Source organism: Protopterus annectens, chromosome 2.part1 (assembly GCF_019279795.1).
Source record: "Protopterus annectens isolate FY-2018-M chromosome 2.part1, PAN1.0, whole genome shotgun sequence".
NCBI classification, from domain to species: Eukaryota; Metazoa; Chordata; order Ceratodontiformes; family Protopteridae; genus Protopterus; species Protopterus annectens.
This window is the reverse complement of record NC_056729.1, coordinates 77,498,177-77,526,128: the sequence shown is the minus strand read 5'-3', so window position 1 is coordinate 77,526,128 and position 27,952 is coordinate 77,498,177. Positions and strand designations below refer to the sequence as shown.

Here is a 27,952-nt window from a genome sequence, read left to right as displayed (position 1 = left end):
TTGCCCACCCAGCAAACCAGTATTGTGCTTGAGTAAACCTCCTTTATACATATTCTCTCCTCATCATTTTCCTAGAGTTCAGCAAAGCTTGGCATCATAGCCTGCATTCCAGAAGTGTTTTACTTGTATCCAGTGCCATCCAGGCAGAGCTAAGTACTTTCAATTACTAAATCACACTTGCTTAAGTTATTTTGAATATTTGCTACAGTTTCCTGCTTTTATTTGTGCATTTCACTGTATTTTTGTAAAAAAATGCTCTTCCTCTCACTGTTACTGTTGTAAATCTGTCTTGATTTCACCTTCAGCAAAGGATTTCCAGCTAGTTGCTTAATTGGTTTGTTGTAGCATAGTACTTGTGGGTCTTTTTTACTGTGTTTTTACATTGGGAGGAATGGGTTTATTTATCTTGTGGTAGGAGGTGTTTGCCTGTTCAATCTGAGATGGGAAACACACAAAAGGGCTAACAGTTGGGAAACACACAAAAGGGCTAACAGTGTATTTGTGTTATTGGCCAGAGGGCTCATTAGGTAGATTGTTTAAAGTTTTTTTCTGTGCTGCTATACATTTGGCTTGTTTGTGCACAGCTGCTCATTGCTCAGTGTCTGTTAGCAGTGCCCTGTACAATAGCAAACACCTAGAAAGCACACTGTAAAGCAATAAATATAGAGCAAATACCTTGGGCACCAACACGTTTAGAGTAGCTAGTTTGGCATCAATGGCAATACCTATATATTTAGTAGAATTCAGCATTTTGTAAACATTACAATTAGTAGAATTTAATAATGTTTAGCATAATCTGCTCCAATAAAACACCCTCATTAGTCTGCACCAACAAAGCACCCTTATCAGCCTTCTAACCCCAACAGACCATCCCCTTATAGCTCACCATAGGACTGGACAGCTGTATATGCAATTTTCTAACTTCTCTGTAGCCAGCTTGGTGGATATGGGCATCTTCAGACAATGTAGCAATCTTCTTATGTCTACTGACAACCACTCACTCCTTAAAGAAATAGACACAGTATGTGATGGGTGTACTTTCACAATGATGCTGAAGGACAAACTCTTGCATACAAGTGCACATAAGGTTGTCAAGCCCATCCATACAACACCCACCTCACACAGCACACAACATACACATAGACTAACGTATGCTGATGTACTTAAAAGGAATCTTCTTAAACAACAAAGATCGCCTAGACTGCCCACTGGCAAAGCTATGCCTAAGCAAGCCCAAAGGCACTTTTGCACTTTCCAGGACTCTTATCATAGGGGATTCCATTGTAAGACTTCATCCATCCATCCTCAACCCCCTTTCCTATTTTTGCACAAGGGGTCAGGGTGTCACTTCCGCAGTGACAATCATCTCGCACCAAGGTTTACACCTCCAGGTGGCTAGCCAAGCCACGGTAGTTCATTCATACCACTCACACACACACACAACACACACACACACACACACACACACACACCTACTGCCAATTCAGAGTGTCTAGTCCATCTACAGCATGTCTTTAGAATGTGGGAGGAAACTGGATTACCCGGAGGAAACCCACATGACCGCAGGGAGGACAAGCAGACGATGCACAGAAGGCATCCCAGCTGAGAATCAAACCGGAGAACCTTTTACTGTGAGGTGACAATGCTAACTGCTGCACCACCGCGGCCACCTTAGGCCCTTCTAACCAGGCTGAAAAAGGAGAAGATAATGGTCAGATGCTTATCTGGAGCCTGGATCTGCCAAATCACACAAGTAGTTATTACATCACAGGTACCAGTATGATTCCATCATAGTCCATGTAGGGGTAAATGACCTGAAACACACCTTCCTTCTCCCTGCTCTATATGAAAAGAGAGATTATAAATCTCAGATTGTGTGTTTCAGGCTGGTATCAGCCTGGCATTGAGCAGCATATTACCATCACTAAAGATGATGCCACAACATGAGCAAAAGTTGATAGATTTTAACAAATGGCTGCCTTTCTGGTGTCATTCTAAGGGGCTCCATTATTTATCAGTTTTGGGGACAGTGTTAACAGGTCACATTGCTTTGTCAAAGATGGTCTGTCCACTCTAAGCTTTTGAATACTGGCTAAAACGTTATCTAACCCCACAGTGCCTTTTTTAAGGAATGCCAAATTGACAAACCTACAGACATAACACAATCAACTCAAATGAACTTAAAAGTTTTACTGCTTAGTGCCAGGAGCCTAAATAAAAAAAAAACTACACTCCTTCCAAGCTTCCTCACACTCAATAATACAGTTATCTGTGCTTTTCCCAATATATGGCTTAAAGTGACAGACAGTACCCTGGCAGTGCAAGGTTTCAGTGCCTTCCACAGACAAATGCTAAAGGTGGAGGTGTTTCGATATACATTAGTAAAAAGCACACCTCTACGTTGGTCAAACAGGATGATGAGCTGGAGGCCTTCTATGTGCAGATCACCATGGACAAAATTCTGTACCATATCCCAGCTGGCTATAGGTTACCCTTCATGCCCCAAGAACCTCACAATGTATACTTGGACCCACTGCAGACACTTACCATCCAACCTAACACCCCACTACTCATGGGAGCCATTAATTATCCCTCTATAGAATGGAAATCCTACACTGCCTCAAATCTACAGGCACAGAGATTCTTGGACTTTGTGAAAAAAAAAACAAAAAAAACAAACCGTGAATACATTCTATAGAAGCTCCAAAATACTGGACCTCATAGTCTAACTTACTTGAATAATATTAATTCTTTTTTTGAAATTTACATCTGAATACAGCTTGGATAACATTAATTATTTAGATGCAACAGTGTTCAAGGAGAATGGAAAATTAATGACCAAAATATTAAAGACAGAAGTTCAAAGCAATGCATATCTACATTATAACAGTATGCACCCTAAAAACAAACAAAAATAATACTGTGAAGGGACAACTTATGAGAGCTAACAGACTGACAGTAAAAGATCAAGATTTTTTTGAATGAAAGTGTGAATTTATGTAACAAATTTGTAAGTAGAGGTTACCTCGCCAGGTTATTGACAGAAAAATTCACTGAAGTGTATAATTTGAGAAAACAAGGACATTGTATGGCTATAAAACCCAAGGAGGTCAACTACAGAGTGTCCATGCAAATAAGTAACAGAGTTGATGACAAAGCTATTAAAAATATAATAACTAACAACTGGAAAATTAAAAAAAAATTGTCCAGAAGTAAACAAGATTGTTGGGGAGCACCCGATGTTTGTACAAAAGAGGGGCAAGAGCTTTAATTATTATTTACAATCTAAGTTAAATATGCCCAGAGCAAAATGCACAAAGCTAGACATGCTCAAATGTTATAAATGCAACTTTTGTGACTATCTGTTCACTGGTACAGAGGAATATAGTATGAATGATTATAATATTAAAATTAAGGGATGCTTCACTTGCAAATCAAAATTTGTGGTATACATAGTAGTTTGTAGATCCTGCATGCCTTGTTATGTAGTTTGTACCACTAAAGAATTATATAAACTAATATATGAGCACAACTATGCAATTCAGGTGGGGGATGAAAAAATGCACTTGGTAAATACCATAAGAATAGTAAAAGCAAGGTAGACTACAAGTTTATGGTTTTGGATCAAATAAAAGAGTTTGACAAACTAGTTAATGCTGAAGATAAACTGGGGTGGTGTGAATATCTGTGATAGGTAAAATTAAATGATTGAACAACAGGGAAGACTTTGCTGTTTATCCAAAGAGGAAAGGGTTAAAACATTAATGAGCTGGAAAACAGGCATTTTCCATATGACTATTTTTGTATTAAAATGTAATTTTTTGCATTACATTTTTCATTCTGAAGACGTCTTATATAAGGTGACGAAAGTGCTTACTGAATGGATTATGTTATTTTAATAAACTGTGCTTGGTTTTATTTTGTTGTTTTTTTTGTGGAAGTAATAGGAATTACTTCGAAGGGCTGACAAAGATAAAAGTGTTGCAGAACATGAGGAATCTAACAGAGCAAGATTACAAATTTAGAGATATTAAGAAAAATAAGGGAGTATCTGGATAATATGCAAGAGTTTAGAAAGACTGCTGTTGAGTAATAATATTCTGATAATAAATCCAGAGCACAAAAAATTTAGCACGACTTAGGCAGTAGAAAGAGTTGTCACCAAACTTTGGGAGCCTATAACAAGAAAAATAACCAGAGATCCTGTATAGGTATTAGAGATATTACAGAAATTGTATGAACATCTGTATAAGACAGAGAATTATGGAAACATAGAAAGAGCAGAAATGTAATTAATTATGGAAGACTTGATTACGCCAGGGTTAGTGGTAATGAGGCTCATCAACCAACAATTAAGATAAGAGGAGATGAGATAAAAAAAGGTGCTGTATAATCGATCTTAAGAAAAGTCTCCAGGCACAGATGGTATTCCTGTGGAAGCTTGGAAGTTAGTCGGAAAGAATGTGGTAAGGATCAGGATGATTAATTTTAACAGCATTTTAAAAGGAGGGGAAGCACCAACATTGTGGAAGAACGTTGTAGTGGCTGTATTAATTAAAGACAGTAAAGACCCATTAGAACTAGCTTCATATAGACCCATTTCAATTTTAAACTATGATTATAAAATGTTTATGTCTACATCAGCTATACGAATTATGAAGATGTTGCCAAAACTGATAGATATGGATCAATGCAATTTTGTGGAGGGAAGGCAAACATTTGACAACATTAATAAACAATGATGATCAAAAAGGAAGCAGAATGTAAGAAAATATCACTGTTGTCACTTGTCTTGATGCAGAGAAAGCATTTCATAGAGTAGGGAAATGGAAGTATTTGCATTCCCTTACACAATAATATGGTTAATTAGGAGGATACATGAAGGATCAGATGCAAGAATTAAAGTGGGAGGGTTTCTCTCTGATAAATTGTGTTTAGCTCATAGGTTCATAAGTGTTTACTAGGCTAATGACCACAAGGGCATTTTTAAGTCTAGCTATGCATCCCAAATCTCTGACAAGTTCTGATACATTTGATAAGTGAAAACATTGGCCTGGGAGATGAACCATTTACAGTTTACCTCTGTCCATTAGAGACATAGGTGCCAAACCAGGGATGAATTTCCAGTTTCCTACTCAACTGCCCAAGTTGCACTTGAATTGGAATAGGGAGGAACTCTGCTTTACATGTTCCATAGATGGGTTAGTCTCTGGGATATATGCCTATCTCTCCAGCAGGTCCTATTTATATCACAGGCAAGGTTTAAGTATTTAGAACAGGCAATTCTAGTGCTGCTTGTTTTCTGGATATGCAGGAGGTCCATCAGAGTGGGATCTGACAATTCCCTGTATGCCAGGCATGGTTCTCCCCTCAAAACTCTGTAGGAGACAGAATACAGGAGTAGGACCTTGAGGTGGTCTGCATAGGACATTTTACTAACGTCTTGTATTCTTTTAGTGAGGAAATTCTGTGGACGTTCCAATTGTTGGATATGCCTTGTTAGGTACATACCAAAGGGGGCATTGTACTCAATGATAGGTCTGCTGAATGCCGAATATGGTGGAACAATGACTTCCTTGGACTTGCAACATTTTGAGACAGTTTCAAATTATTTTAGGTTATAAAATTAATGAAGATAAAATAAAGGCAATAGTCAAAAATTATGTACCCACACATGAACTGGTTTAGCAATACCCATATTTATGGGGACATGATAAGATCAAGTATTTAAGAGTATGGATTTAAAAAGGATTCTGTTATGACAGTTAAGGAGATGTGGGCAGAGACCAAACAAAAGATAATGCGAAACCTGAGAAACTGGAAGCTTTTGTTTATGAATAATGATAGTGAGATACAAGCAGTGAAAATGTTTTAGTTCCATAATACAGATCAGGCAAATTTTTAACTTCTTGCACCCACTTTAAATTCTTACTAAAATCACACTTCAAAACTTGCGAGATATGCCCTTGCAACCCCCCCTCTCTAATACCATTCACTCCCCCCACCCACTACCTCTCTTGGCCCCCTATCAACAACCTACTCTTAGCAAGCTTGGCTACTCATGTTCCCAGCTACCTACCACATAATACTAACTTCTTGTAGCAACAACTGCTAATGGCTGTTATATACTTCAAAACAGTTTGTATCAATTGTTCACTGACGAATCTCAACTACATTTTAACCATGTTTAGTATATGTCACCATATTTTAAAATTGTACTATGCTCTACAGCTGTTTTACATCTGTTTTCTTCTTGTCTTGCATCCTTAACTGGACTAATGTCTATATTTAAATGCTACTTTTTTTAACTGTATAATGCAAATAATACTTAATGTGGAGCTTTTCTCCCCGGGCCTCCGCTGAAAACGGACCTGTGTCCAGTCGGACTATCCCGGTCAACAAATGTAAATAAAATAAATAAATAAAATAAGTTGTGGACAATAATTAATAGAGTTGCGGGAATTTATCTGGGAGGGGAAGAGGGCACGAATTAAGGGGGATAAACTGATACTTCCAAATGAAGGTGGTGGTTTAGGATTACCTGATTTGAAGGGATATTTTAGAGCTACACAGTTAAGGCTCATATACATAACACAAGCAGAAGGTTATAATTCAAAATGTAAAGGGATGACGATAAAGCGCAGGGGGGGGGTTCATGAAATAAATAGAGTGGGATTTTGGATGCAGATCATTAAGGAGAATAACAACCACCATACAGAATATTATATTCATAAAGTAGCAGAAAGGAGCTTTTGCCAACAGGGAAGACTGCAAGTAGGGATACAGAAAATAAGCTAGAGGGGCTGAAAACTAGCAAAGGACCAAGGTATTTGGAGCAAATAACTAGAGAGATAAAGGCCAAGAAGACATTTGGGCTACAGGCTAGAGACTGCCTTCCGTACCAGAGACTGATTACAGAGTGCAGGCAAAGAGAAAGATATAGGAGAATCTTAAGTCAAAGACCTGCTCTGGTAGAGTTTTATGATGAATCTAGAGTAGATGCTGAAGTTAAAAAAGGTGATAATTAGTAGGACATATTAAATATTGCATGATAACTATAAGAATCAATCAGAGGAGGTTAGAAAAGATTGGGAAGAGAGATTGGAAAAGACATTTACAACTCAAATATGCAACAAAGTCCAGAAGGTTTAGGTTCACTGCTTGGAAGTGTTTGCCTAAGTATTTTTATACGCTAAGCAGACTTCAAAGAATTTTTCCTCGGGTAGACAGCAAATGGTGAGATGGGCATGAAAGAGGTAAATGGGAACATATGTTTTGGGAGTGTCATGTGCTGGGAGATTTTAAAAAATTTGCTACAGAGTATGCAGTCAGAAATATTTGGTGAGCAAATGGCTGTAATTAAAAAAATAATTATTTTCAGCTGGGACATAAGAACTGAATTGCCTACACATAGTAAGACCTTACTGTGTTTAATTCTGTTGGCTACCAAAAAAAGCAATTACTCAAAAATGGAAATCGAAATCTAAACAAACTGTATTTCAAGTACTGAATATTATAAAAGAGAAAAAACAGCTGGAAAGGGAATCTTTAGAATATGAAAGAAAAAAATTTCATATAAATAAATAGAAATTGTGGGAAACTACATGCAGAATAATGTTTATTTATTGATATGTGATTTCCAGGAAAGTCTGACTGGGCAGGTCCCCATTTTCAGCGGAGGCCTGGGTAGAAAAGTTGCTGTTTCACATAGATGCAGTAAAACTCAGAAATAGTAGTATTAAACTTAATACTTGGGACACAAAACAGAGTTAGAGGAAAACTACATTGTACAACTAAAGATAAGAGCAAACCTGATGATCAGGAGGAGTGAGGTTTAAGGGGAGGCAGGAATTCAGATATTTATGTAATGCTGGATTGATGATAGTTAAAAGGAAAGGAAAGATATGAAATATACAATGTATGTATGGTTTGTTTTCTTTTCTGTTAATGTATGTTCACCTATGTCTTAAGTGATAATTTAATAAAGTGTTAAAAAAACCCACTGAAGAAGGCCTCTTCTCACATGTCTGATAGTAAAAGACATCTTCTTCTTCTTTTCTCTGCTCCCATTAGGGGTCGCCACAGCAGATCATCTGGTTCCATTTCTTCCTGTCCTCTGCATCCTGCTCTGTCACACCAACCACCTGCATGTCCTCTCTCACCACATCCATAATCCTTATCTTAGGCCTTCCTCTTTTCCTGTTACCTGGCAGCTTCATCCTTAGCATCTTTTTCCCAAAATACTCTGCATCCCTCCTCAGCACATGTCCAAACCAACATAATCTTGCCTCTCATGCTTTGTCTCCAAACCTTCCAACCTGGGCTAACCCTCAAATATACTTATTCCTAATTCTGTCCACCCTCGTCACACCTAGTGCAAATCGTAACATCTTTAAGTCTGCCACGTCCAGCTCTGACTCTTGTCTTTTTGTCAGTGCCACTGTCACCAACCCATATAACATAGCTGGTCTCACTACCCTCTTGTAGACCTTCCCTTTCACTCTTACTGGTACTCGTCTGTCACAAATCACTCCTGACACTCCTCCACCCACTCCATCCTGCCTGTACTCTCTTCTTCACCTCTCTTCCACACTCACCATTACTCTGAACTGTTGATCCCAAGTATTTAAACTCATCCACCTTCCCCAACTCTACTCCCTGCATCCTCACCATTCCTCTATCCTCCCTTTCATTCACACACATATATTCTGTCTTAGTCCTACTGACCTTCATTCCTCTCCTCTCTAGAGCATATCTCCACCTCTCCAGGGTCTCCTCCACCTGTTCCATACTCTCACTACAGATCACAATGTCATCTGCAAACATCATAGTCCAGGGGGACTCCTGTCTGATTTCATCTATCAACCTGTCCATCACCACTGCAAATAAGAAAGGGCTCAGAGCTGATCCTTGATGTAATCGCACCTCCACCTTAAACGCATCTGTCACTCCCACCACAGACCTCACCGCTGTCACACTACCCTTGTACATATCCTGTACCACTCTTACATACTTCTCTGACACTCCCGACTTCCTCATACAATACCACAACTCTTCTGACACTCCCGACTTCCTCATACAATACCACAACTCCTCTCTAGGCACCCTCATACAATACCACAACTCCTCTCTAGGCACCCTAAGTCCACAAAGACACAATGCAACCCCTTCTGACCAACACTCTTAGAGCAAACATCGCATCTGTAGTGCTCTTTCCTGGCATGAAACCATACTGCTGATCACTAATCATCACCTCCCTTCTTAACCTAGCTTCCACTACTCTTTCCCATAACTTCATGCTGTGACTGATCAATTTAATCCCTCTGTAGTTACTACAGCTCTGCACATCACCCTTATTCTTAAAAATCGGTACCAAAACACTTTTTTCCATTCCTCAGGCATCCTCTCACTTTCCAAGATTTCATTAAACAATCTAGTTAAAAACTCCACTGCCATTTCACCTAAACACCTCCATGCTTCCACAAGTATGTCATCTGGACCAACAGCCTTTCCATTCTTCATCTTCTTCATAGCTATCCTTACTTCCTCCTTGCTAATCCACTGCACTTCATGATTCACTATCCGCACATCATCCAACCTTCTCTCTCTTTCATTCTCTTCATTCATCAGCCCCTCAAAGCACTCTTTCCATCTGCTCAACACACTCTCCTCACTTGTGAGTACGTTTCACTCATTATCCTTTATCACCCTTACCTGCTGCATATCTTTACTAGCTCGGTCCCTCTGTCTAGGTCCTTTTCGCTCTCCTTAGTGTCCAACCTTTCATACAACTCTTCATACGCCTTATCCTTAGCCTTTGCCACTTCTCGCTTTGCCATGCACCTCATCTCCTTATACTCCTGTCTACTTTCTTCATCTATCTGACAATCTCACTTCTTCTTCGCCAACCTCTTTCTCTGTATACTGTCCTGTACTTCCTCATTCCACCACCAGGTCTCCTTGTCCTCCTTCCTCTTTCCAGATGTCACACCAAGCACCTTTCTAGCCATCTCCCTTACTAGCTCTGCTGTAGTTACCCAGCTATTCGGTAACTGCACTGCCACCCAGTGCCTGTCAACTCTTCCCTGAACTCCACCTCACAATTACCCTTTTTCAATTTCCACCATTTGATCCTTGGTGCTGCCCTCACACTCCTCCTCCTCTTCTTGATCACCACGGTCATCCTACAAATCACCATCCTATGCTGCCTAACTACACTTTCCCCTGACACCACTTTACAGTCTCCAATCTCCTTCAGACTGGCCCTTCTACACAACATATATTCTATCTGTGTGCATCTTCCTCCACACTTGTATGTCACCCTATGCTCCTCCCTCTTGTTAAAATACGTATTCACCACGGCTATGTCCATCCTTTTCGCAAAATCCACTACCATCTGACCTTCTGCATTCCTTTGCTTAACACCATACCTACCCATCACTTCCTCATCCCCTCTGTTCCCATCACCAACATGCCCAATGAAATCTGCTCCAATCACCACTCTCTCACCCTTGGGTACAGTCATCACCACTTCATCCAACTCACTCCAAAATTTTTCTTTCTCATCCATCGCACACCCAACTTGTGGAGCATATGCACTAACATTCATCATTACACCATCAATTTCCAGCTTCATAAACATTACTCTATCCAACACTCTTTTCACCTCCAAAACACTCTTAGCATACTGTTCCTTCAGGATAACTCCTACGCCATTTCTCCTCCCATCCACACCATAATAAAACAATTTGAACCCGCCTCCGATACACCTAGCCTTGCTCCCCTTCCATCTGGACTCTTGCACACACAATATACCAACCTTCCTTCTGTCCATCATATCAGCTAGCTCTTTCCCTATACCAGTCATATTGCCAACATTCAAAGTTTCAACCCTCACTATCACAGTCCTAGCCTTTACCTGCCTTAGGGCATGCCTTCCCCCTCTTCTCCTCCTTCAGCCAACAGTAGCCTAATTAAGACATCTACTGTGTTAAAATTAAATGCAACTTCTGTGTATCCCAAAAGTTCAATATTATTTCCAGAACTATGCAACAGTTTGATTTAAGGCAGTCACACTTCCTGTAATTAAAACACTGGCCAACCAAACCCAGATAAACAGTACAATTTGAAAGAGAAACCCTGATTCCAAAAATGCACAGCTTAAAACATTCCCCCTCTTCCCGGGAAGAATCCACCTATTTGTACCCAGCACAGTTTCTTTTTATATTCTTAGTTTAAAATTGCAGAGTTGGAAAATAACAGTGAACACATTAATGTGAGTATCTCAAATTGCTGTTTCACACAAATGTAGTAATTTCAGAAAAATAGTGCTAAACCTAACTCCTCCTTTGAGGAAGACTAATTATGCAACTAAAAATACAAGCAAACTTAGGTCGTACTTCTGAAGGTAAGTTCAAGAATATATATAATCTATTTGCACTTTGTCAGTGTAATTATGACCTGGTACTTGGGCTGATATGTTAATGTGGTATGATAGCATTTACAGAAAGAAGAAAATGGCGAAGGCGTAAAGTGTTCACATAAACAGATTTATTTTGCATTTTCCTCATTTTATTTTGTGCTGTTTTTTTACCTTGTTTATCAATTATTTTCCTCAGTAAAAAGACTTTGCAAGTCTCACTACTGTCAAAAAATGCTTACAAGTGTTGTTTTGTGAAGGAAAAGGATTGTGACAGTACAATTTAGAACTAATGCAGTTAAAAAAATGAGAGAAAAAAGATTTCTTTAATGGATACTGTGAAAAGTTGTGACAATGAAAAAGAAAAGAGGTGAGAGACAGCTTAGGATTATTGGAATTGGCAGTAATATTAAATATGTGGACTGTCAGCTGCAGGACATACCATGTGTTGTGCCGATGAATGTCACAGAAGGAAATGTGAATCATTTTGGTCTGCCAAAATGGATTTCTTTTGAGGAAGTAATATGTAATAAGTGACCAAGAAAATAGATGTGTTTAGTGTGGGGAGAGGGGGCACTCTGCTAAAACTGTAACATGGTGTAGAAGATTTCTGAAGGAGAACTGTTTGCACTCTGAACGTGGGGAAGATAGATGAGAACGGCAAACCAATACAGAAAATGAAGAACAGCGTGTGACACAAAATGTTTCTGCAGATAAGAGCATGGCAAATGAAGGAGAAATATGCTGCCTCATTATGAATGTAAGGAATGAACAAGAATGTGTTTCTCAATGTTGGACTGACAATGACTGTGCAGAAGACTATATGTGATGTATGTTGTTTGTAACTGAGAATATGTCAATATGGTTTGCTTTCATTTATATAAATGTATGATTACCTATGTCACAAGTGATAATTCAATACAGATGATCAAAAAAAATGTGTTTCTCAGAAGATTCCTGAAAATGTGATTACAGAAAACAGATTTCGTATATTAAGGGGAAAATGAAGTGAAGGAAAATGCAGAAGGACAGAGAGGAAAAGTTCTAAGGGTACATAGGTTTGTTCTCGCCTCTCTTGAACTCGAACTTCAGACTGATCTTCATGTGCTTATTCAATGGGTCAGTGATAAACAATTATTACTTAACTCTTTTGAAACAAAAATACTAATTTTTGGTACTAGCAAAAGCTGATGTCTATCTCAAAATCCTCCATAAATCCACATTCATCTCAATAGCACGACTGAAAACTTCACTACATTCAAACACCTAGGTAATCATTTTTACCCTTTCCTAAATTTCATTTTCTACCTAGACTACACAACACAACACAACAAATCAACTATCTCCTATTCTGGCCCAGTAGGATCTCCCCTTTTCTTTCCAGACCCTATAGGAATGCCACAGGTAAAGGATGTTACTTGCTCAATTAGAATATGGTCTCCCTTTAAATGCAGAAACCTCTAACAGAAATGCATCCTCCATTCAGACCATGTCAGCTGTCATATGCAGATCCATTGCTATCCCCTTAATAAATGAACACCACACTAAAACCACTGCAAAAGCTAATAGGCTATCTGTGAAACAACATGCTGACTTTCTACTTGTCTCTCAGGTGTTTAAACGTATCAAGAACAAGACCTTCCCCCACCAGCCACCAGCACAGAACCTAAGTAGTCTTTAACCACTCAGGTCCTCTCCTCCAGGTACCAGTGCATAAACCATGCTTTTTCAATCCTTAGTCCCAAACTATGGGAATCTCTCTTCCTTTCCAAAAGAACATTCGTCTTACCCCATTTTCTGATTGGAACTAAAGGCATATTACAAGACTGAAGGAAAATGCAAATACTCTAGGGCTCTGGTCCTACAGCTTAACCTCTTTCTAACCTACTTCCCTCTGAATAGCTTGCTCTGTCTCTATTTTTCACTGCGATTGTTTCAGCATGCCAACTTTGACATCCACTCTGTATGTAATGCATGTACATCTGGTTTTGTCAGTCACTCTGTATATAATGTCTTGTATCTATTGTCTTTATACCCTCAAGCCAACTCTGATATTCTCTTTTTATAAAATGTTAAAATGTGTAGTTAATTCCTTTAGAAAACATGAGTGCTCATGCACCCACTACATAAACAACCCCCCCCCCAAAAAAAAAAAATCTATACAATTATTAGGGATCTGGGCATTTTTGTAGACAATGAAATCTTCCCTGACTGCAACTTATCTACTGCCATTAGAAAATCATTCTACCTAGCCCAGCTGAATACCAAAGGTACATCTTCTAGGTCAAAGTATGTTATCTCTCTCTCTACCTTCCTCCTTTATTAGTCCCACAAAGAAGTATCATGTTCCCTTAAGGATGTACCTGTCAAAATGCATGATCCATCTTGAAAAACATCCCATTGTTTCTTCACTAAGAAATTGAAAGGCCTGAGTTTCATGACCTATACAGAATGCCTTAAAGCTTTATCTCTCTTTTTCACCTTGTGCAGACCCCTACTGTGTAACCTCTGCCCGGCTTACAAGGCCTCAAATGACCAAGTCCTACATAACCTTCTCCATGTTCATAAAATCCGTAACACTGTAAAATATAAGAAACCTACACCTCTAACATAAAATAAGCAGTGCCTGCTGACAGGATGCATACCTCTCTGAAATAATTCCTCTCCTGTCCCCTGGAATGGATGGTCCCTTTATAATAAGCAAAGTATCTCTCTAACTCTCTTCATACACACAACCAAGATCAATACATGGGTAACTGTTAGTACTTCACAGGTCTGGCCCCACAGACCCATAAGGAAATGTGTAGCAAGCAGTGGGAACTGTAGCGGCTAGGCTTCTAGTGAGCTAAATGATCAACTGCAAGTGAACCTATTGTATGATGTGCACAGACACTATACCCTCCAGGAATCTTTACTTTCTAAGAGCCCCTTCCTATCTGTCCAATGTCCATAGGCATCTTCCCAAGTCCTGTGCAATTAGACAGCTTTGTCAGTGACCAGTGGCACCCCTTCACCTACCTCCTGTGTAATTAGAAGGCCTTTTCATCGTCTAGTAATACTCCCCTCTCCTCCTAAGAATTTAGACGAAAGTCTGCAATGGCTCCCACTGACACCTCCTGTATAGTTAGATGAATGTTCTTTCCAGGGAGACCCCTAACCTCTTGTGTAGTCTGATGGATGCACATTGCCCAGGGGTGCTCTACCTAATGGAGTTCTCAGATCTTCAAGCAAGGAGCCAAGACCTTTGGATAGCATTATCTGCAGTCAGTTGCAAACTTGAGGTTAAGTCACTCTATGATACTCCACTTCCTCAGAGAATGAACTCTAGGAGAATGAACTCTACTAGTAAACTCTTGATGTACTAAAAATGAGCTCAAACTAAATGCTAAAATATGTAACATCATCACTTTTGGTAGTCAACCCCTCCTCTCATCATACTCTCTAAATGCACCTCTACAAAATGAAAATGTATTTGGGGACAGAGGCATTTGGGCTGATAGCTCCCTCTCTTTTGATTACTGTAAAGACGGCTGTCATGAAATCCTTTCATTCAGTCTAGTTAATTCCCAAAGGAAAATCATCATGGTCCGAAAAGGTAATTACTTTCATATTTGCCACATTGATTTGGCCAATTATAGTGCACAACACCTGCTTTGGGATGTATCTCGCTAAACATATCCAACAATTAGAAACAACCCAAAGGTTCCTTACCAAAATATCTTGGGCATAAAGCCCTTGAGCTACCATGAGAGGCTGGAAACTCTCTCTCTTTATTCAGTGTCATACATACTTTTGAGGGAAATTTCAGTCACTCTTTGCATGCCAATAAGAGGCCCGATTGCCCTGGAACTCCTATTTCTCCATAGGTCAAACATCTCTACCAGTACTAGAACCAGGGACCTAAATCTTCACCAACAGATAAATAAAACAAGGTGAAGGGGCAGGTTCATAACCCAGCATGTGCCAAACCTCTGAAATAAACTTCCTTATTGTGTTAAGCAGGGCAACTTGTTATCTTCCTTTAACTATTAACTAGATGACTGGATGGGTATCCATAGCTTTACTCCTTTACTGACCACTATATGGCTTCTCCTGCAGAAGGAGGTGCCTGAGGGAGGATACTAGAAAGGCATAAATGGTCATAAGTATCAAGTGGCCTTGGAATATCTATTAATCTACAAATCTCTGAACCCCATACACTTAAAGTAAATGCTTGCTGGTCAGAGAACATCACAGTATATTTCACAGCAATGCTTATGATGCAGGGGAGTATTTCACAGCAATGCTTATGAATCAGGGGAGGGGAATTCTCCCTCCCACTCCTGGTCTTCTTGTGATGCATCTTGTACCCTGTCAAATTAAATCCCTCTGGTAAGCTATTTCTACTTATGGTACACTAGACCATTTCATAAATATGCTATATTTTGCAGCTTCTTTGCATATCACTTGGTTAAGTAAGCCATCATAACTAAACAGAACATACACCAAGCTCATAGCACAGCTGCAGGGATGGAACCAAGTAACGAAGGAGGATGTGCAGGCACAGCTGCCCCCTCTTGCAAAATGTATTACATTAGTACTATGGAGGATCAGCATCAGTATGCTCTGTGTATTACATCAGTACTATGGAGGATCAGTATCAGTATGCTCTGTGTATTACATTAGTACTATGGAGGATCAGCATCAGTATGCACTGTGTATTACATTAGTAATGTGTTGGATCAGCATCAGTATGCACTGTGTATTACATCAGTACTATGTTGGATCAGCATCAGTACACTCTGTGTATTACATTTTACTATGTAGGATCAGTATGCTCTGTGTATTACATCAGTACTATGTTGGATCAGCATCAGTATGCTCTGTGTATTACATTTTACTATGTAGGATCAGCATCAGTATGCTCTGTGTATTACATTAGTACTACACAGCATCAGCATCAGTATGCTCTGTGTATTACATTAGTACTATGTAGGATCAGCATCAGTATGCTCTGTGTATTACATTTTACTACATAAGATCAGCATCAGTATGCTCTGTGTATTACATTAGTACTACATAGGATCAGTATCAGTATGCTCTGTGTATTACATTGGTACTACAAAGGATCAGCATCAGTATGATCTGTGTATTACATTAGTACTATGTTGGATGAGCATCAGTATGTTCTGTGTACTACATCAGTACTATGTTGGATCAGCATCAGTACGCTCTGTGTATTACATTTTACTACGGAGGATCAGCATCAGTATGCTCTGTGTATTACATCAGTACTATGTTGGATCAGCATCAGTACGCTTTGTGTATCAGCATCAGTATGCTCTGTGTATTACATTAGTACTACGGAGGATCAGCATCAGTATGCTCTGTGTATTACATTAGTACTACGTAGGATCAGCATCAGTATGCTCTGTGTATTACATTTTACTACGTAGGATCAGCATCAGTATGCTCTGTGTATTACGTTAGTACTATGTGGGATCAGCATCAGTATGCTGTGTGTATCACATTTTACTACACAGGATCAGCATCAGTATGCTCTGTGTATTACATTAGTACTATGTAGGATCAGCATCAGTATGCTCTGTGTATTACATTAGTACTACAGAGGATCAGCATCAGTATGTTCTGTGTATTACATTAGTACTACATAGGATCAGCATCAGTATGCTCTGTGTATTACATTTTACTACATATGATCAGCATCAGTATGCTCTGTGTATTACATTAGCACTACATAGGATCAGCATCAATATGCTCAGAGTATTACATTTTACTATGTAGGATCAGCATCAGTATGCTTTGTGTATTACATTAGTACTACATAGGATCAGTATCAGTATGCTCTGTGTATTACATTGGTACTACAAAGGATCAGCATCAGTATGATCTGTGTATTACATTAGTACTATGTTGGATGAGCATCAGTATGTTCTGTGTACTACATCAGTACTATGTTGGATAAGCATCAGTATGCTCTGTGTATTACACTTCTACTACATAAGATCAGCATCAGTATGCTCTGTGTATTACATTAGTACTACGTAGGATCAGCATCGGTATGCTCTGTGTATTACATCAGTACTACGGGGGATCAGCATCAGTATGCTCTGTGTATTAAATTTTTACTATGTAGGATCAGCATCAGTATGCTCTGTGTATTACATTGGCACTACGTAGGATCAACATCAGTATGCTCTGTGTATTACATTAGTACTACGGAAGATCAGCATCAGTATGCTGTGTATTAGATTAGTACTACACAGGATCAGTATGCTCTGTGTATTACATTAGTACAATAGAGGATCAGGAGGATCAGTATGCTCTGTGTATTAGTACTATGGAGGATCAGTATGCTGTGTGTATTACAAAAGTACTATGGAGGATCAGCATCAGTATGCTCAGTGTATTACATTAGTACTATGGAGGATCAGCATCAGTATGCTCTGAGTATTACATTAGTACCATGTAGGATCAGTATCAGTATGTTCTGTGCATTACATCAGTATTATGGGTGATCAGCATCAGTATGCCCTGTGTATTACATCAGTACTATGGAGGATCAGCATCAGTATGATCTGTATAATACATTAGTACTATGGAGGATCAGCATCAGTGTGCTCTGTGTATTACATTGGTACTATGTAGGATCAGCATCAGTATGCTTTGTGTATTATATTAGTACTATGTGGGATCTGCATCAGTATGCTCTGTGTATTACATTTTACTACGTAGGATCAGCGTCCGTATGCTTTGTGTATTACATCAGTACTATGCAGGATCAGCATCAGTATGCTCTGTGTATTACATTAGTACTACGGAGGATCAGCGTCCGTATGCTTTGTGTATTACATTAGTACTATGGAGGATCAGCATCAGTATGCTCTGTGAATTACATTGATACTATGTTGGATCAGCATTAGTATGCTCTGTGTATTACATTATTACTATGAAGGATCAGCATCAGTATGCTTTGTGTATTACATTAGTACTATGGAGGATTAGTATGCTCTGTGTATTACATTGGCACTAGATAGGATCAGCATCAGTATGCTCTTGTGTATTACATTAGTACTATGGAGGATCAGCATCAGTATGCTCTGTGTATTACAATTGTACTATGGAGGATCAGCATATGTATGCTCTGTGTATTACATTAGTACTACGTAGGATCAGCATCAGTATGCTCTGTGTATTACATTAGTACTACGGAGGATCAGGAGGATCAGCATCAGTATGTTCTGTGTATTAGTACTATGGAGGATCAGCATCAGTATACTCTGTGTATTAAAAAAGTACTAAGGAGGATCAGCGTCAGTGTGCTCTGTGTATTACATTAGTGCTATGGAGGATCAGCATCAGTATGCTCTGTATGTTACATTTTACTACGTAGGATCAGCATCAGTATGCTCTGTGTATTACATTAGTACTATGTAGCATCAGCATCAGTATGCTCTGTGTATTACATTAGTACTAGGGAGGATCAGCATCAGTATGCTCTGTGCATTATCGTGGTACTACGTAGGATCAGCATCAGTATGCTCTGTGTATTTCATTAGTACTATGTATGATCAGCATCAGTATACTCTGTGTATTACATTTTACTACATAGGATCAGTATCAGTATGCTCTGTTTATTACATTAGTACTATGCTGGATCAGCATCAGTATACTCTGTGTACTATATCAGTACTATGTTGGATAAGCATCAGTATGCTCTGTGTATTACATTTCTACTACATAGAATGAGCATCAGTATGCTCTGTGTATTACATTAGTACTACGTAGGATCAGTATGCTCTGTGTATTACATTAGTACTACGGAGGATAAGCATCAGTATGCTCTGTGTATTACATTTTTACTATGTAGGATCAGCATCAGTATGCTCTGTGTATTACATTAGTAATACAGAGGAACAGCATCAGTATGTTCTGTATATTACATTAGTACTATGGAGGATCAGGAGGATCAGCATCAGTATGCTCTGTGTATTAGTACTATGGAGGATCAGCATCAGTATGCTCTGTGTATTACAAAAGTACTATGGAGGATCAGCATGCTCTGTGTATTACAATAGTACTATGAAGGATCAGCATCAGTATGCTCTGTGTATTACATTAGTACTGAGGAGGATCAGGATGCTCTGTGTATTACATCAGTACTACATATGCATCTGATAACATTGCTTCATACTGTAATTATATCTTTCTTGTATTTTTCTCTTTATTTTATTATAACTAGGTTATGGCTACAGAAGTGCTCTACTGGCACAGATTATTTATCCTTAAATAAACATGCTTTGTTTACTCACAAAAATATCAGATTTTTTTAATATGTTTAGAATTCTATATCTAATCATACACACAATGTCAGGGATAACAACAGATCTTGTATAAAAATGTGGCAAGGAAAACTTTAAAAATAAACACACACATTGACTTTTCTCCTACTTTTCATTTCATTTACATATTAACCATGTTTCAAAAGCCATTAAGGCAAAGCACAAATACAACATGATATACAATAAAACATACTTAACATTATAAAACATTTAGTCACTCCTGTGGCATACAAGGAAAAAGTCTTGCCTGTGGCCCAGCCTACCCAGATGAGATTAGTGGCTCAGCAACTGATGGAGTGGCAGGGAATGGATGGGAGTGCTCATCTCAGGTGGAAGGAAGCTCATTAATACACTTCCTAAGTGGGGTGAGGTCCAAAGGGAGTATTTTTTCCCCTCAGACATAAAGACTGAGCATTACAGGTGGTGGAAGGGAAGTGGCCAAGTCATTAAAAAAAAATCCTCCCGGACTGCCTCCAGCAAAAAAACAGATTAGGTTGGGGGGGTGGAGATTTGCAGGTAGGCCTGGCATGGACATTGGGTACTGGAGGTCGACCAATAGCAATGACGTCTGAGGGGACCAAAAATATAAAATATTTGTTCCTTTAATTGTAATGCTTCATAAACTGGCACTTACATTAACGAATACACAGATTTCTTTGGATTGTGTCATACTACAAGAAGACACATTGCCACACATACCCTAACAATACAAGTTAAAAGTTAAGCTTTAAGGTGATTTCATTCTACTTACCTCCTTTCTCTCTGAAGGTCCGACTGGGACGGGGCTCGTGTCGATGCTGCTAAAAGGAAAATGATGTCTTAAGTAAAAATTATTTAAATTTCAACATACAATTTATTAATAATACTCATTTGAATGCATTCTAACCCATCTCTGTACCACAGATAAAGCCCTGACTAGGACACAGCTAACCTGAGTGCAAATAGATGTGTGTGTGTGTGTGTGTGTGTGTGTGTGTGTGTGTGTGTGTGTGTGTGTGTGTGTGTGTGTGTGTGTGAGTGTGTGTGTGTGAGAAGGAGCACAAATATTCAGGGAAGAGAACAGGAGGCTCCATGGTGAAGCAGGTGCTCATGTCAGGTACCAGGGGCTGGGAACAGGGTCACAGTTGTTAATACCTACATCACTGCCACTCATCATGAAGCAAGCTCCTGACAGTAGAGGAAAGGACTGTGCAGTCCTGCCCAGGGATACTGACTTGTTAAGTGTTGCTTAATGTAATACTTTACTGAGCTTTGTTTAAATCAAAGCTTTATATAATGGCTCATGTTAATTCTATATGAATGCTTTCTAGTGTACCTTAATTATCAGCGTTTCTTTTTTCTTATCATTAAGTTTGTTTTTCTATGCTTGATAAACACAAATATACATATTTGCTAAGGTCAGCAGGCACAATGTAACAAAATTCCCAAACATTAAGGCATGGGTTTCACCCTGACTCGCCAGGAAAACAAGAAATTACTACACATCCTAAAAACAAAAATACAGGCAGTTGAGATACATTTCTGTCCAAACTGTAGATCTACTTATCTACTGTCTTCTTGTAGGTACAAGGTACAGACTGTTTTAAGTTTATAGAGGAGCATAATCTACACTAACTGCACTATAATTAATCCGCCACTCATTGGATTAACAAATTTAACATTAATTCACATACACACTACAACATAGACTGGGGTCTGAATGAAGAGATGAAATCGGCAAGAAAAAGAAAGTAGTACTACTGGAACTGAATTCAACTTCAAGGATTGGCAAGTACCTTCACGTGCTGGACCACTGTTTTCAGAAAATCTCACCAAGATGATACTGATATATAGACTGTACTTTACATATCATGCAGAAAGGTAGATTAAAAAAAAAAACATGAATGCAAAGTGTGATGGTCCCTACTACAGGCCGGTAATGGAGCCTCAATCCTCCACTAGGCGCAAAAACGGATACACACAGTATTTTCAGATGCAGCTCTCTGCACCAAGCACAATTCCCATAACAGTACAAAGGAAGCATACTCCAGACAGTACAGTTGTGTACACTTACCATAAATGTAGATGTTCGAGTGTATTCACTGTTGCAGTCATTACATTTGGGTAATCTGCTGGCAGGTTGCCCTCAGTCGGCCTGAATTCCAAAGTCTTGGGTCTTGCGTCGGTTGCTGTCTCTTCTTCCATGACGTCAGGTTGTCAGGGGTATAAAACATGCAGCCGAAGGCATTTTCTTTAGTTTTTCTTGCCCCCAATGTCAGGTGCCCCCAAAAAGGTAGCAACTATATCTCTCTCTCTCTCTATATATATATATATATATATATATATATATATATATATATATACATATATATATATCTATATATATATATATATATATATATATATATATATATATATATATATATATATATATATATATATATATATATATATATATATATATATATATATACATATATATATATATATATATATATATATATATATATATATATATATAAATATACACATACATCACTATAAACTTTACCTTCATCTACAAGCAAATACACCACATAGGTTGTAGAAGATAGTGAAGGAAAGACAAACTCCAGAATGACAGGGGGATGGCGGGAGGGTAACCTGGACTGCAACAGTGAATACACTCGAAAATCTACATTTATGGTAAGTGTACACAACTGTACTATGTTCTTCGTGTTCCACTGTTGCAGTCATTACATTTGGGTAAAATCCCAAAGATATGCTTGGGAGGCTGGAGCTAAACAGCATTAGGAGTGGCTATAAGGCCCTGCAGAACTGCAGTGGCAAAGCCTGCCCTGGATTTAGAGTAGAGAGGCAAATGATAATGCTTTGTAAAGGTGTGAACAGAACTCCAAGTAGCAGCCTCTAGAATGCCTTTGGTAGGTACTCCCCTTAGAAAGGCTGCTGAAGTAGCTTCAGCTCTGGTGGAATAAGACCTAATGCCGTTGGGCACAGGTTAACATGGTGTAAGTAGCAGAAATGGATGCAGTGGCTTATCCACTTTGAAACTGTCTGCTTTGATATAGCCTTGCCTTCTGATCCTGCAGCATATGTCACTAGTAACTGCTCAGTTTTTTCTTAGAGCTTTAGTCCTGCTCAAGTAGAATCTTAGCTGTCTGTGTACGTCCAAGGAATGCAGAATTCTCTCCCCCTTGTTCTGCGGATTTGGATAAAAGGTTGGCAGATGAATATTTTGGTTAAGAGCCACACTGGAAACCACCTTAGGCATAAAAGTAGGATTTGTCCTCAGAGATACCGTGTCTGGGTAAAATATGATAAAAGGCTCTACAGTCATGAGGGCCTGTAGCTCTGAAACTCTTCTTGCTAAAGTAATTGCTAGTAGCAAAGCTGTTTTCCACGATAAGAACTTTATATCAGCGGTAGCAGCTGGTACAAATGGAGGCAGGGTGAGCTTTTCCAACACATAATTGATTTCCCATGCAGGCAATGGTGATCTTCTAGGAGGCCTTAACTTTTTGGCTCCTCTAAGATACTGCTTTAGTAAAGGATGAGAAAAGATTGGTGGCTCTGTATTGTAATGAGCCGAAATGGCAGAGGCATGGATTTTAATTGATGAGAAAGATAGGCCTTTGTCAAGCATCTCAGTTAAGTATTGCAATATCTGAGGAATATTTGGTTCTGCTGTATCAGTTCCTTGTGCTTGATTCCAAACACAGAATCTCTTCAATTTGTCAGCATAAGAATTTCTAGTACTAGGCCTTCTGGCTTTCAAGATGACATCCATCACAGTTTACTGAGAGGAGTTGATTGTATGACTACATCATCAGCCATGCTGCCAGGTTCAGAGTCTGTAGGTGATTGTGCAGAATCCAATTGTTTTGCTGGGGCAGTAGTTGTGGTCTTTTAGGCAAGGTCCAAGCTGGGTACTGAGACAAGTTCCTTAGGATTGGGTACCAGTATTGGCGGGGTCAATCTGGGGCAATTAGTATCATCTTTGGTTTCTCTTGTCAGACTTTTAGGAAGAGCTTGGGGAGAAGCGGCAGAGGAGGAAAGGTGTAAACTGATAGGTTTTTCCAACTGAAGGATAGGGCGTCCACTTTCCATGCTTGTCTGTGATAAGTCCTTGTGCAGAATTTCTTCAATTGATAATTTTGAGGAGAGGCAAATAGATCTATGTCTGGACTCCCCCATTTCTCTGTTATCATGCTGAAGACTTGTGGATTTAGTTTCCACTCGTGAGGATCCATAAGGTTTCTGCTTAAATTGTCTGCCAGATTGTTTTGTTTTCCTGGCAGGAATTGAGCTTGAAGATGTATTTGGTAGGTCAAAGCTGTGTCCCACAGTGCCATGGATAATCTGCAAAGGGGGTATGAGTGTGTGCCCCCTTGCTTGTTTATATACTACATGACTGTGGTGTTGTCTGTCTTTATCAGTAGTTGTCCTGGATGAAGTAAGTCCTTGAAGGCTGTTAGGGCATTTTTAACAGCTAGCATCTCTTTCTGGTTGATATGTAGATGCATTTGTTTTGGTGACCATATGCCCTGAATGCATCTTCCTGCCATGTGGGACACCCAGGCATAATCTGATGAGTCTGTTGTTATGGTTTGGCTGGCAGGGTGTAGAGTGAACAGCCGTCCCATGTTTTGGTGACATGCCTTTGCTCACCACAGAAACTCCTGTTGCAGGCAGGGAATGAGAAGGATCATGGTTTCCAGACTGTGAGAATGTTGACTCCATAAACTTTTTAGGTACCACTGAAGTTTCCTCACATGCAGTCTTGCATATGGAATCAGTAGGATGCAGGATGCCATGAAGCCCAGAGCCTGCAGAATTTGTCTTGCAGAAGACTGGGTTTTTGTTGCCATCAGTTTGAAGTAAGTAGTCAGTTGCCTTTGCTTGTCTGGCATGAGGTAAGCCATCTGGGCAGTTGTATTCAAGCTTGCACCCAGGAATGTTATCTTTTGAGAGGGTACCAGTTGTGATTTCTTTTCATTTATTGTGTACCCTAGGCATTTTAGAAGCCTTTTCACAAATGCCAGGTGTCGAAGAAGAGTGTCCTTGTTCTCTGCTTGAATGAGACAGTCGTCCAAGTAAGGATATATTTGTATACTTTTTTGTCTGCAAAATGCAATTACTGGTACCAGGCACTTTGTAAAGACCCAGGGCAGCAGTAGATAAGCCAAAGGGCAGTGCAGAGAATTGGTAATGCATTAAGCCAGCCTTGAATCTGAGGTATCTTCTGCACGACTGTCTTTTTGGGACATGCAGGTATGCCTCTTTTAGGTCTAAAGTCACCAGCCAAGCATTCTTGCCCAGCATGGGCAGAAGCTGCTACAAAGTCAGCATTTTGAATTTTGGAATGTCCAGGTATGTGTTCAAAATCGATAAATCCAGTATTGGCCACCAGGCCTTGTCCTTTCCAAGAACAGTCTTGAGTAAAAACCTTGTCCTTTTTCCTGTTCTGGTACTGTTTGAATGGCCCCCATATCTATGAGGGACATAACCTGTTTCTGTGCCTCTGCCCATTGATTTTTTGGCAGATCTGGCCAACAATTTGCCATTGGCAGAGTGTGGAAATGGAATCTGTATCCCTGTGATACGATGTTTAGTACCCACTTGTCATGGGTTATTAACTGCCAATTTTTAGCAAAAAGTGCTAATTTTCCCCCTATGGATGCTGCCAAAAGATAAATACTTGGTGTAGGCAGAGGGAAGTCATTGGGATTGCTTTCTGTAGGTTTGCACTTTATCTCCTCCAGATTTGGAGGTGGAAGCGCCACATTGCTTTGACCTGTATGAATCTTGCGCCTGGTATCTGGAACCCTTAGGGCGTCTGGATTTGCCCCTTTGAGCTCTGTCTGAAACAGGAAAGGACCAATTTTTTGTAGGCCAGTGTCTACTAAATCTTGGTGGCTGCACTTGTAAGAAGTCTTTAACAGTTTGCATAGACTTAGCTTTGTCTTCCATTTTCTTTAAAGCCTCTTCTGCCTTAATACCAAACAGAGAATCATGCTGTAAAGGTGCATCTAGCAATTTAGCTTTAACATGATCAGGCAAATTTTGTTCCTTTAACCAGGCATGCCTCCTAATTACAGATCCAGTAAAGTACAGTTGTGTACACTTACCAAAAATGTAGATGTTCGAGTGTATTCACTGTTGCAGTCATTACATTTGGGTAATCTGCTGGCAGGCTGCCCTCAGTCGGCCTGAATTCCAAAGTCTTGGGTCCTGCATCGGTTGCTGTCTTCTCTTCCATGACGTCAGGTCATCAGGGATATAGTACATGCAGCCGACACCATTTTCTTTAGTTTTTCTTGCCCCCGATGTCAGGTGCCCTCAAAAAGGTAGCAATATTTTAAATATTTATATATATATATATATATATATATATATATATATATATATATATATGCATCGATATAAACTTTGCCTTCATCTACAAGCAAATACACCACATAGGTTGTAGAAGATAGAGAAGGAAAGATAAACTGTAGAATGACAGGGGGGTGGCGGGAGGGTAACCTGGACTGCAACAGTGAATACACTCGAACATCTACATTTATGGTAAGTGTACACAATTGTACTATGTTCTTCGTGTTTCACTGTTGCAGTCATTACATTTGTGTAGAATTCCAAAGCTATGGTTGGGAGGCTGAAGCTAAACAGCATTAGGAGTGGCTATAAGGCCCTGCAGCACTGCAGTGGCAAAGCCTGCCCTGGACTTAGAGTAGAGAGGCAAATGGTAATGCTTTGTAAAGGTGTGAACAGAACTCCAAGTAGCAGCCTCTACAATGTCCTTCATTGGTACTCCTCTGAGAAAGGCTGCTGAAGTAGCTGCAGCCTGGTGGAGTGAGACCTAACGCTCTTGGGCACAGGTTTGCCATGGTGTAAGTAGCAGAAACGGATGCAATGGCTTATTCACTTTGAAACTGTCTGCTTTGAAATAGCCTTTCCTTCTGATCTTGCAGCATAAGACACTAATAACTGCTCAGTTTTTCTTAGAGCTTTAGTCCTGCTCAAGTAGAATCTTAGCTGTCTGTGTACGTCCAAGGAATGCAGAATTCTCTCCCCTTTGCTCTGCGGATTTGGATAAAAAGTTGGCAGATGAATTGTTTGGTTAAGAGCCACACTGGAAATGACCTTAGGCATAAAAGTAGGATTTGTCCTCAGAGACACCCTGTCTGGGTAAAATATGATAAAAGGCTCTACAGCCATGAGGGCCTGTAGCTCTGAAACTCTTCTTGCTGAAGTAATTGCTAGTAGCAGAGCTGTCTTCCATGATAATAACTTTATATCAGCGGTGGCAGTTGGTTCAAATGGAGGCAGGGTGAGCTTTTCCAACACATAAGTTAGGTCCCATGCAGGTAAAGGTGATCTTCTAGGAGGCCTTAAATTTTTGGCTCCTCTAAGATACTGCATTAGTAAAAGATGAGAAAAGATTGGTGGCTCTGTATTTTAATGAGCCGAAATGGCAGAGGCATGGATTTTGATTGATGAAAAAGATAGGCATTTGTCAAGTATCTCAGTTAAGTATTGTAATATCTGAGGAATATGTGGTTCTGCTGTATCAGTTCCTTGTGCTTGATTCCATTTGTCAGCATAAGATTTTCTAGTACTAGGCCTTCTGGCTTCCAAAATGACATCCATCACAGCTCTACTGAGAGGTGTCGTTTGTATGATTACAGGATTAGCCATGCTGCCAGGTTCAGAGTCTGTAGTTGATTGTGCAGGATCTGACTGTTTTGGTGGGACAGTACTTGTGGTTTTTGAGGCAAGGTCCAAGCTGGGTATTGAGACAAGTTCCTTAGGACTGGGTACCAGTATTGGTGGGGCCAGTCCGGGGCAATTAATATCATCTTTGGCTTCTCTTGTCTGACTTTTAGGATGACTTTGGGTAGAAGAGGCAGAGGAGGAAAGGGGTAAACTGATAGGTTTTTCCAACTGAAGGATAGGGCGTCCACTTTCCATGCTTGTCTGTGAGAAGTCCTTGTGCAGAATCTTTTCAGTTGATAATTTTGAGGAGAGGCAAATAGTTCTATGTCTGGGCTCCCCGATTTCTCTGCCATCATGCTGAAGACTTGTGGATTTAGTTTCCACTCGTGAGGATCCATAAACTTTCTGCTTAAATCATCTGCCAGAGTGTTTTGTTTTCCTGGCAGGAATTGAGCTTGAAGATTTATTTGGTAGGTCAAAGCTGTGTCCCACAGTG

General features: G+C 39.6%; 1 protein-coding gene across 4 annotated transcripts in view; it reads right to left on the bottom strand.

Annotated features, from left to right (window-relative positions):
• The window catches only part of SH3D19 (SH3 domain containing 19), a 2,322,497-nt gene that overhangs the window by 1,129,538 nt on the left and 1,165,007 nt on the right, over nt 1-27,952 (bottom strand). For 3 of the 4 annotated variants that reach the window (XM_044062032.1, XM_044062034.1, XM_044062035.1), the window contains one exon: nt 20,513-20,561. In XM_044062032.1, coding sequence (XP_043917967.1) covers nt 20,513-20,561 — 49 coding nt within the window. The remainder of the gene's footprint in view (nt 1-20,512; nt 20,562-27,952) is intronic. The other variant, XM_044062033.1, reaches the window with a different exon arrangement.